The following is a 12212-nucleotide window of genomic DNA, read 5'->3' as shown; positions in this document are numbered from 1 at the left end:
GAAGCTGGTCAATAAGGATGAAATGGAAGGAAATGAAGTAGGAGAAGCAGCCGTGGGCCTGATCACTTAAGAGCTTATAAGCCAAGTTTAGGATTTTATATTTAATTCTATGATGAAATGCCTTACCATCAGGAGAGTGACATCATGATTTATATTTTATACAAATCATCTTGGCTACTGTATAGCAAATGGACTAGAGTAGAAGCAGATAGGCAAACTAGGAGGCTCTTGAAGTACTCCAGGCAAGATATGATAGACACTTGGATTAGGGTGGTGAGAAGGTAGAGGAGGTGAGAAGTGATTAGATTCATATGTGTTGAAAATCCACAAAGAAGAGTTGATGATTTCAAGGCTTTTGGCTTGCACAATTTGGTGAATGGTATCATAGTAGATGTAAAATGCTGCAGGAAGAGGTTTTTAGATTGTTTGTTGTGAGGGAGTAAAAATAAATTTGAAGTGCCTGGTAGACATCCTACTGAAGGTGGTGAGTAGGCAGAAATATGTATCATACACCAATCTGGAATTAAGGGGTCGGGAGATAAATACTGGAGTCATTACTCTGTAGATAGCAAAGCCTCTTAGTGAAAGATGACCATATTATTTACTACCCAACCCAGTATATATTCATTTTTTAATTTTGACAATTTCAGTCTTACAGAAAAGTTGCAAGAATGATAGATAAAATTTGCAAATACCTTCCCCTACTGTTAACATTTTACTACAGTTGCTTTATCCTTTTCTTTTTTGGGGATCTCTTTACTGTTTGAAAGTGAGTTGCAGACACAATACTGCTATACTCCTAAACACTTCAGTAGGTTTTTCTCCTACAAAAAAGACATCCTCTTACATCAGTGGTTCTCAAAGTGTAGTTCCCAGGCTAGCAGCAACTGCATCACCTGGAAACTGTTAGAAACCTAAATTACAGGGCCCCACCCCAGATCAACTGATTTTGATAATTTTGCTGTATGTATGTGGGGAAATTAACAAGACTTTCAAAACTATTTCCTAATTTGTATGCATTATTTAGATTTCACCAACGGTCTCAGGAATGTCTTTAATACCAAAAGTACCAAATGGGACACTTTTGTGATTAAAGGGACCACTATCAATAATTTTGCCAAGGCAAAGTGGTAAAGGTATAATTTTTCATAACAAGGACACTTGGAGATTAAGTGTTAGCTAGAGAAGAGGGCGAAGAATGGAATGCATTGAAAGACCTGGAACAGAAGGCTCACTATGAAGGAGAAATAGCATCCAGAGAGGTAGGAGAGTGAAGGCTTTTGCTGAAAAGAGGGCATGGTCAACAGTGGCAAATGTTGCCAAGGGGTCAAGTATAATTGGAATTGCCTATAGGATTTTGTAAGTGGAGGTCCTTAGTGACCTTGACAAGAGGCAAATGGTTTCAAAAAAGAAAGATAAAGTGGACACAAATATAGAAAACTCTTTTAAAAAGGAGCAAAGACATGGAGGGGTATGTGGGGTTAGGAAAGGTGCTGTTCTTTTAAGGTGGGGCATCTTACATTATGCTGATTAATGCTGGGAATAATTCTTTGCAGAACAGTCTAGGGAGGTTTACAAACTACTGATGCCTGGGTCTCTCACCCCCAGAGAGTCTGATTTAACTGACCTGGGGTGTGGCCAAGTTCCTGAGGACTTTTTACATGCTCCCCAAGTGATTTTAACGTGCAGTCAAGATTGCGAACCATTGCTAGACTGAGGGAAAAAAACGGATGCAGGAGGGCTTACTTGCTGGAGCTAAGACCTATGTAGCTGACAAATGAAGTTATCATGGTGTCTCTGCCAGCAAAAACGGCCAGTACTGCTTAGGTTATCAAATCTTTTCAGTTACAGTATCCGATTTTTCCTACAAGCGTCCATAAGTTAAGCAAAGGGCTTACTGCAGTAACACCGCTCCCCGAGAGACAAGAAAGGAAGAAAAACGACCTTGGTGCGGAACCCTCGGGCCTCCAATCAGGAACCGCCCTCCGGCTTAGTCGCGCCCAGCGATTCCCCTAGAGCTGCCGCGCGCCCGCAGCAGCCCAGCGCACATCGTCAGTGCGCACGCGCACGAGCTGCCGCGGCAAGAGAGCAGCGGTCCCCCAGCAGGCTTGGCCGCCAGCTCCCGCCCTCTGCCAGCTCCCACGGCTCCTCCCTCCTCCCGACCTTCTCCCCGGCCAGCCGCGCGGGAGGGAGGCAGAGATGGCAGATGAGATCGCTAAGGCTCAGGCCGCCCGGCCTGGTGGCGACACGATCTTCGGGAAGATCATTCGCAAGGAAATCCCAGCCAAAATCATTTATGAGGATGACCAGGTAGGCAGCGGGCGCCGCCTCGCTCGTGGGCTGAGGCGGGGCAGCCGCCTGTGGACACGCGGGTTTCCCGTAGTGGGAAGGGAAGGGAAGAGTCGGGGTGGGGGTGCGCCGCGGAGAAGGGAAGGCAGCGGGCCGCCTCGCGCGGCCTCTGCCTCGGGCCCGCAGCCAGCGGGCTGGGCCGCGGCCGCTCCGAGGCGGCCGGCCGGCGCGTGCCTGCGCTCCGGTTACGCGTTATCAGCCCGGAGCGCTGGCCAGGCCGCCGGGCGCCCGCGGGCCCGCGCTGCGGGGTCTGGGTGCTTGTTGTGGGCGCGGCGGGTCCTCGGCGTGAGCGCCCGCCTGCTCCCCGACTGCCTCGGACCTCTCCTGTGTCAGGAATCTGACAATCTCGCCCGCGCTCTGCCTGACAGGCAGAAACCCGATCGCACCCTGACTCAGGCCCAATCTCCGCAATCTCCCGCGCACAGCCGGCCTGCCCGGGAGCTCCCGGGCGCCTCTCCCCGCCGCCTTGCGCTAGAGGGCCTGGGGGCGGCACAGACGCGCTGGGCCTGGGCGAGGGCCGCTAGCCAACGCCACCTGGACCCACCCCCGCCGCCCATTCTCAGGCCTAGGACTCCTGAGATGAGAGTGGGCCTGCATCTGGGATTTGCTTTCCTTTGGCCCCTCCCGGGAAGAATGGTTCCTTTTATATTTTCAGGAAGCAATTTTATGCCAAGGGATTAAGAATGTCGTTTTTGTTGACTTCACTCTAGGTGAAACTGTTTTAGAAAGGCCGAGTTCATTTGACTCCGAGACATCTTGCATAAAATATTTAGTGGGCGGTTATATTTATGCATCTCAGATAAAGCTGGACAGGTTGGCTGATTTAGATACAAGGTTTGTGAACTTTAATAAATCAGCTTTATGAAATATGGAATATAAGGAAACATTTTATGCTACTAGTAGCGTTCTTAGATTCAGAACACGTAAGATTTAATTCCTCGAGGTGAATTTATTTAAATATCTTTATTTGTCCGTTAGGGGAGTTCTTTTGTTGTAGGTAATGTGTATTTCTTTAAAATTATTTTGTTTCTTTTAATAAATGATCGTTGAAATACTGACTTCTGATCCATCAAAGTTCCAAGGTGTAACAGCATGAAGCAATCTAAATGATACAGCATTTTTGTACAGAGTACCAAGTAGAATAACTCCTGAGACAGTTACACTGGGATAGGTTCTATTAAACAGCTTCCACCTTCAGTAGAGAACAAGAGATTCAAAACCATTCAAGTGGTATGTAATTTGTCTAAATGTTACTTATGCTCTTCATTTCTACAAAAGAGAATAGATATATTTATTAAGTGAGTAAAGTTGGAAGAAATCGGCGTTGGTCAAATATCAGCAAATTTCTCATTACAAAAGTGATCACCGCCATAAAGGAAAAAAAACAAATTGCACAACCAGGACTCCTGACCTAGGGAAGGTGGGGACGTGAATCAAAAGACTTAAATGGCGCTGGGAAGGTTGGAGAGCTGCATATAAATCAATTAAGTTAGAAAACACCCTCACACCATGCACAAAAATAAACTCAAAATGGCTTAAATGGCTTATGTTTAAACACTTAAACATAAGACATGACACCATAAAACTCCTAGAAGAGAACACAGGCAAAACACTCTCTGACATAAATTGTACCAATGTTTTCTTAGGTCAGTCTCCCAAGGCAATAGAAATAAAAGCAAAAATAAACAAATGGGACCTAATCAAACTTACAGGCTTCAGGCTTTTGCACAGCAAAGGAAACCAAAAAAAAAAAAAAAAAAAAACCAACGAAAACCGAAAAGACAACCTACGGAATGGGAGAAAATATTTGCAAATGATATGACCCACAAGGGCTTAATTTCCAAAATATACAAACAGCTCATACAACTCAACAACAAAAAAACAAACAACCCAATGGAAAAATGGGTAGAAGAGACATTTCTCCAAAGAAGACATACAGATGGCCACAGGCACATGAAAAGATGCTCATCATCACTAATTAGTAGAGAAATGCAAATCGAAACTACAATGAGGTACCACCTCACAACAGTCAGAATGGCCATCATCAAAAAGTCTACAAATAAATGCTGGAGAGGGTGTGGAGAAAAGGGAACCTCCAACACTGTTGGTGGGAATGTAAATTGGTGCAGCCACTATGGAGAACAGTATGGACGTTCCTCAGAGAACTAAAAATAGAGTTACCATATGATCCAGCAATCTCACTCCTGGGCATATACCCGGACAAAACTATAACTCAAAAAGATACCATTAGACTGTAAGTTCCATGAAAAGGACCAGAGGACCACATGTATTGTGTCCAATTCTGATTTCCTAGCATTTATTACAGTGTTTCCCATGGGGTTAGTGTGAAAGAATGATAAGTTTAGGCTGTAAGATTATATATGAAAACCTTGATTTCCCCCCCCCCTTATTCCAGTGTCTTGCTTTCCATGACGTTTCCCCTCAAGCACCAACACATTTTCTGGTGATACCCAAGAAACATATATCCCAGATTTCTGCAGCAGAAGATGACGATGAAAGTGTAAGTACATTTACTAACATCATTAATTTTCTTGCTTTTTAAATTGGGAGACTAAATTTTGACTTTAAAGTGATGTCACATTTTCATTTTCCTGAGGGCATTACTGAGGAAAATCAGAAAATCATCAGGGGTTCAATGCAATGTATAAGTAGTTTGATTTTTAATGAGATATAATTGGCATATAACATATTAGATTTAAGTATATAACATAATGATTTGATATATGTATATACTACAAAATGATCACAGTGGGACTTTCCTGGTGGTCCACTGGGTAAGACTCTGCACTCCCAATGCAGGGGGCCCGGGTTCAATCCCCAGTCAGGGAACTAGATCCCGCATGCCTCACCGAAGATCCCGAGTGCTGCAACCAAGACCTGGTGTAGCCAAATAAACAAATACTTTTTTTTTTTTCAAAAAGAAAATGATCACAGTAAGTCTCGTTTACATCTATTATCACAAATTCTTTTTCTTTTTTTCTTTTTTCTTTTGGATTTTAATTCCTTTATTCAGATGATCTCTGGGCTTAAGTTTACAAAACAAATTTCATCTTTAGACTTTCATTTCTCCCTGAGAATTTGATAAAGAGAAAAGATGTATATGAATACATTAGATGTAGTTCCATATTTTTAGAGTTTTTATTATTAGAGAACCTTACTATTTTCATTCAGTCTTATGCAGAACCTCTGATATGCTATGTTGAGCAATGTAATTGGACATAGTTTGGCATGGAAAATAGGAAATTAATTTTCAGCCTTTGAAATGGAGTTTCTTTAGTGTTGACTGATTAGTGTATTTTCTTACTCATTTCCTAGCCTTCTGGGGTCAAAACTACACTCCCACCAACAATCCCAGAATGATGCCCAAAAGAAGTCATCACCACAAATTTTTAAACAAAAAAGGGTTCTAAGCAAGGATTAGTTGGTGAGACTCATTTTTCCTTAAGTAAGAAATAGTGTTATCGTACAGGAGAGGGTTCATTGGCTCTTCTGTTAATGCCGTTATATTTCTGACCTCACTGATGTTGGACCTGGTCGTATGACTTAACGTGGCCAATGAGTACAAACAGAAGTGATACATGTCTTTTTTTTTTTTTTTTTTTTGCGGTACGTGGGCCTCTCACCGCCTCGGCCTCTCCCGCCGCGGAGCACAGGCTCCGGACACGCAGGCCCAGCGGCCGTGGCCCACGGGCCCAGTCGCTCCGTGGCACGTGGGATCCCCCCGGACCGGGGCACAAACCCGCGTCCCCTGCATCGGCAGGCCGACCCCCAACCACTGCGCCACCAGGGAAGCCCGATACATGTCTTTTGAATAGAAACTTTAAGAGCTAGCACCCGGTTTGCCATGTTCTCTCTTGCCTCTGCCACTGATCATACAGAGACTGTTCCATCAGCATGGGTTTCAAAGTGAAAAAGATGTAGAATATAGAGCCTGGTCAACTTGTGATGAAGATGTAGTAAACACAAGAAATGTAGTTTGTTGTAAACCAAATTTGGGGATGGTTTGTTACCACAGCATAACCAATTCTATCCCAACTGATAACACTCTCCCATAACAAGCAAGCAAGGTATCGTGCCTTATTAAGAAAACTTAAATACCACTTGGAATATGATTTAAAAAATTGAGCAGATTTTTGTCTCTAATTTGTTTATTGAAATTAGTAATTAATAAATACCTAATTTTACTGGGTTTTTAATTATAGATTATATTATTTTAGGATTAAAAGTGTTTCCAAATATTTGCCCAAAGTCTGTTTCAGTTTGGCAGTCTTTTAATATTTCAACTTGGTAGTTTATTACATGATGACAAGAAGTTGTAAATTACCATTGCTTAAGAAACTTTTTTTTTTTTCCAGCTTCTTGGACATTTAATGATTGTTGGCAAGAAATGTGCTGCTGATCTGGGCCTGAAGAAGGGTTATCGAATGGTGGTGAATGAAGGTTCAGATGGGGGACAGTCTGTCTATCATGTTCATCTCCATGTTCTTGGAGGTCGGCAGATGAATTGGCCTCCTGGTTAAGTGTGTTGTAGGGATCATTTTCCCTTCTCTATGCAGTGATCAGGTCTGCAAGTTCCAATATGCAAAACAATACTTTTTTTTGCCTGTGTATGGAGACATTGCAGAAATAATTTTAAAAACCCATACGTAATAAAAGACATTATTGCATGGTCTGAATTCTGTATTTGACTTATTTTAAAAAACATATTTGTTGGAATGTTTGAAGGTGGAGTTCATAATTTGGGAGGTTTTTGTTTTTTCTCCCCATGGAGGACTCAGCATATGTACATGGCTATAATGGTGTGACTGATCTTTGAAGACAAATGTAAAAATTTCATAAAATTAGCTTTAGCTTTGAAATATTCTTTTAGGGTAAAATATTAGTCCAGGAGAAGATTTTCTAATCCAATTCTCTTATTTTCTAAGAACAAAGGAGTATGTGATGTGATTGATCCAGAAAATGACAGTTGTGGGTCTAGCAAAAATGCTTTTTGTCCAGCTCACGTGTTTCTCCTGGACTACTGGGGTAGTGTGGAAGGGATGAAAGTAGATTTGTCACAGAATCTCTGATGACAATGTGAAGCCATACAATGATGTTTCCTTGTTACCTAATGCTATTTATTATAAAGACTTGAAAATATATTATTTAGAATTAACTCTCCAAATTGAAAACTCATTGTTGTGAATGTGTATGTGCACACTAGCAAAAATTTTTAAGTTATGCATGACTCTGGCTGTGTAGAGTTTGGGGGAAATCTCAGGGTTTGAGTTCTTATGTAGGCTGACAACAAAACTTTTTTTTTTTTGGTCTTGCCATGCACCCTAGCCTTTCTAAGTTTGTGCAGGGCAAACAGGTTTGCTTCTTTGCTTTCCTTCATGTAGGTACTTTCCAGCTTCTAAAATTTATTCAATACTTCTTGCCTGCTTTGTCTCTTCTCTCATTCTCTTTGTGTTTATGGGTTCCTTCCATTTTTAATCCCTAAGACCATTTTAGTAGATTTTGACACATTTTATTGCAAATTGTTTTTCTTCTAAATTTTAAATTTTATTAGTGACTTAAAAAACTTAGTGGGGGTGGATTAGGGAAATTGGCTGTATATGTCTTACAAGTGAGTTTTTTCCAACTGTCATTTTTTTACTTTGTTTATGGTGTTTAAAATATTTATATAGTTAATGTATCAATTTTTAATTTAGTTCATATTTTTAAGAGCTTTTCCCACCCTAGGAGGATTTATAAAAGAAATTATTCCCCTAATACTTTATGGCTTTACGTATTTTTATGACTTTTTTATGAGGGAAGTTCTGGGGTGGGGGATGAGTTTTGGAGGGATTTGTGCCACTGTAAAAAATGTAATAATGAGAGAAGCATTTGTACTATGTATAAGAGGGTTGAGTCTAGTTTCCTTAGGCATATTAACTTTCCCATTGATTTCGTCAAACTAGTGCTAATAAATCAGGTAGATAACCGCTAAGTTGTCTTGCTGGTTGTGTCCGACCTTTCTGCCTAAAATCATTCTGAGACTCAATTTTCAGTGTGTGCGGGGGTGGGGGTGTATGTGTTGGCGGGGTGTGTGTGGGGTGAGTATTCCACACAGCATCTGCTAATTCTCCAGATACCAGCTGGGCGTCCTACAGTTCAATTCAATTCTGACACTACCCAGAGATAACATCAGATTCCATAGGTTAAGGGTTCAGTCCTACACAACTGCCATCCCCCTGTCCCTCCAACTTCAGATGCCATTCACAAGCTCAGGTTGTTACCTGTACTTCTGACCAGCTGGCTGTAAATCACACGTTCTCAAGACTCTTCCTCAACTTCAATTAATTTGCTAGAGTGGTTCACAGGGCTCAAACATTTTACTTACTAGATCAGTGATTTATTATAAAAGGATATAATTCAGAAGCAGCCAGATAAGAGATACATAGCACAAAGTATGGGGAAGGGCCAGGAGCTTCCATGCTTTCTTTCTGTGCACCACTCTCCCCAAATCTCCATGTATTCACCAACCTGGGATCTCTGAAAAAATGTTCTTTTGGGTTTTATGTAGGCTTCACTGCATAGGCACGATTGATTAAATCATTGGCCATTGGAAATGAATTCAACTTCCAGCCCTTTTCCCCCTCCCTGAGGTTGCTGGGTGGGGCTGAAAGTTCCAATCAAGGGGTTGATTCCCTTAGGTTACCTAAGGGTGGTCCAAAAGTCACCTCATTAACATAACAAAAGATACCTTTATCCCTTTTATCACTTAGGATAATTACAAGGGTTTTAGGAGCTCTGTGCCAGAAAGGGAGATGAAGACCAAATATATATTTCTTACCATAAATCACAGTATCAAACTGCCTGAAACAGACTTGTGTCAGATATTCACCAAACCTCAGGTGGTAGCCAACTTACAAGATAGCCCACAGACATCCTCTCCTAGCATCCACACCCTTGTGTAGTGGGTCACAAAGGGCTTGTGGCTTATATACCTTGTTCTCTTGGATTGCTCACTTTGGGGGAAGCCAGCTGCCATGGCCAAGGACACGCAGGCAGCCCAGTGGGAAAGCCTATGTTGGGAGGAACTGAGGCCTCCTGCCAGCAGCCAGCGTTAACATGTCAGCTATGAATAAACCACCCTGGAAGTAGATCCTCCAGCTCCAGTCAAGCCTTCAGATGACCGCAACCTCAAGAGAGACTCCAAGGCAGCACCACCCGACTAATCTCCCAAATCCCTACCCCACAGAAATTAAGAGATAACAAAGGATTGTTTTAAGCCACTAAGTTTGGGGATAATTTGTTACATAGCAATAGATAACAAACATCCCCTTTTCCTTAGCATATAGCTAAATTACATTTCCCTGCATCCCTTCAGCTATGTGGGGGCATGTGCCTGTAGTCTGGTCAGTGAGATGTGTGAGGAACTGATGTATGCCATTTCAAGCCCCAGAAAAATCTCCCATGCTATCTATCCCCCATGCTTTCTCTTTTCCTTTGTCTTGGCAAAATGCAGAAAGGATCCAGCAGAGGACAATGAGCTGTTTGATGGAAGGAGCTTGAATCCCTGAATGAATGGGGCAGAGTCCTCATTATTCCTGACCCACATCAGAATTTGTTAAGCTGAAACAGGAGGGAAGGGGGCAGGGCACAACTTTCAAAAGAATGACATAGCCCGAGGACACGATATAAACTGATTAGAACCAACAGGTCCAAGAAGGCGGACAAGTCCACTAGACCTTAAGCCTCAGGATACGCTCATTGTAACACATCAGCAAGCTAAATGACACACTCACAGGTTCCATGACAGTTCCAAGGCTGACCACAAAGGTCAAAAAGTAGGTGCTGGCCTAATTTTTGGAATCCCCACCCCTTCTCCAAAATAGCTGGAATACTCCTCCCACTCATTAGCCTATGAAATTACTCACCCCTATAAAAACTGACAACCCCATACCCTGAGGGCCACTCTTGCCTTCTGAGATGGCCCATGCTCTGTCTGTGGAGTGTGTTTCTCTCTAAATAAATCCACTTCTTACCTATCACTTTGTCTCTCACTGAATTCTTTCTGTGACGAGACAACACGAACCCAAGCTTCAGGCTTCCCTGGTGGCACAGTGGATAAGAATCTGCCTGCCAATGCAGGGAAACAGGTTCGATTCCTGGTCCAGGAAGATCCCACATGCTGCAGAGCAGCTAAGCCCATGTGCCACAATTACTGAGCCTGCACTCTAGAGCCCGCGAGCCACAACTACTGAAGCCCACGTGCCTAGAGCCCATGCTCCTCAACAAGAGAAACCACTGCAATGAGAAGCCCTCGCACCACAGCGAAGAGTAGCCCCTGCTCGCCGCAACTAGAGAAAGCCCGTGCGCAGCAACGAAGACCCAGTGCAGCCCAAAATAAATAAATTAAAAAAAAAAAAAAAAAAAAGAACCCGAGCTTCATTAAGTCCTGAGACCAGGTGTGTGATCTCAGTTAAAAGACCCTGGGTTTGAGTCCCAACCCGGTTTTTGGCTGGCTTCAAGTCCCGGTCCATGGGTTCAAGTCCCAATCTGGATTTTGGCTGGGTTCAAGTCCCAATCTGAGTTACACGGTTTCAAATCCACTGAGATTTCAGGGATTAAGTATCAGCAGCTAGGAATATTTACCATAATTAATACAAGGCCCATGATTCAGGAGTGGTGGAACTTACTTGTCTGCATAAGGTGGCTTGGGCTTTTAACAATCACAGCAGCCTATTTGATTGTTCTGCCCTTTGAATTACCTAGGAGGGTGAGACTGCCAGGGTAAGCAGGGTTAGAACTTGGAGTTAACAGCTGGGCTCATAAGCAGAGTGTAAGCCAGTTTCTGTAGCACAGCTTCATTGAACTGAACTGAGAGGGAGGCTAAATGGGAAATGACTCCTACCTTTAACATTAAATGTTGTAAGTTTAGAACGAAAGTGATAGATTCAGACCATTCAAGGGTTTTAATTTATCACTGAGATAATTTGCTTGAGTAAGCTACTAAGAAAATCAAAGTGGCCTTTATCCTTCATTTTAAAAAATGTTATTTTTCTCAATCAATGTGATGCACCGCATTAACAAATTAAGGAATGAAAACCATACGATCATTTCAATAGATGCAGAAAAAGCTTTTGACAAAATTCAACACCGATTTATGATAAAAACTCTCCAGAAAATGGGCACAGAGGGAACCTACCTTAACATAATAAAGGCCATATATGACAAACCCACAGAAAGCATCATACTCAGTAGTGAAAAACTGAAAGCATTTCCACTAAGATCAGGAACAAGACAAGGATGTTCACTCTCGCCACTCTTATTCAACATAGTTTTGGAAGTCCTAGCCACAGCAATCAGAGAAGAAAAAGAAATAAAAGGAATACAAATTGGAAAAGAAGAAGTAAAACTCACTATCTGCCAATGACAAGATACTATACATAGAAAATCCTAAAAATGCTACCAGAAAAATACTAGAATGAATCAATGAATTTGGTAAGGTTGCAGGATACAAAATTAATGCACAGAAATCTCTGGCATTCCTATACAACAACAAAAAATCAGAAAGAGAACTTAAGGAAACACTCCCATTTACTACTGCAACAAAAAGAATAAAATACCTAGGGATAAACCTGCCTAAGGAGGAGAAAGACTTGTACTCAGAAAACTATAAAACACTGATGAAAGGAATCAAAGATGACATAAACAGATGGAGAAATATACTATGTTCTTGGATTGGTAGAATCAATATTGTGAAAATGACTATACTACCCAAAGCAATTTACAGATTCAATGCAATCCCTATGAAACTACCCATGGCATTTTTCACAGAATTAGAACAAAAAATCTTACAATTAGTATGGAAA

General features: G+C 42.0%; 1 protein-coding gene across 1 annotated transcript; it reads left to right on the top strand.

Moving 5' to 3' along the window:
* Positions 1–2110: 2110 nt before the first annotated feature.
* HINT1 (histidine triad nucleotide binding protein 1) lies at positions 2111–7046 on the top strand. Its single transcript, XM_081233294.1, has 3 exons — positions 2111–2310; positions 4766–4870; positions 6726–7046. Exons 1-3 carry the CDS (start codon positions 2200–2202, stop codon positions 6888–6890), a joined length of 381 nt encoding a protein of 126 aa, XP_081089420.1. The 5' UTR covers positions 2111–2199; the 3' UTR covers positions 6891–7046.
* Positions 7047–12212: the final 5166 nt, after the last annotated feature.

This window comes from Mesoplodon bidens, assembly GCF_964165515.1.
Source record: "Mesoplodon bidens genome assembly, chromosome: 4".
NCBI classification, from domain to species: domain Eukaryota; kingdom Metazoa; phylum Chordata; class Mammalia; order Artiodactyla; family Ziphiidae; genus Mesoplodon; species Mesoplodon bidens.
The sequence above is the reverse complement of the archived record's forward strand: the minus strand, read 5'-3'. Positions and strand labels throughout refer to the sequence as shown.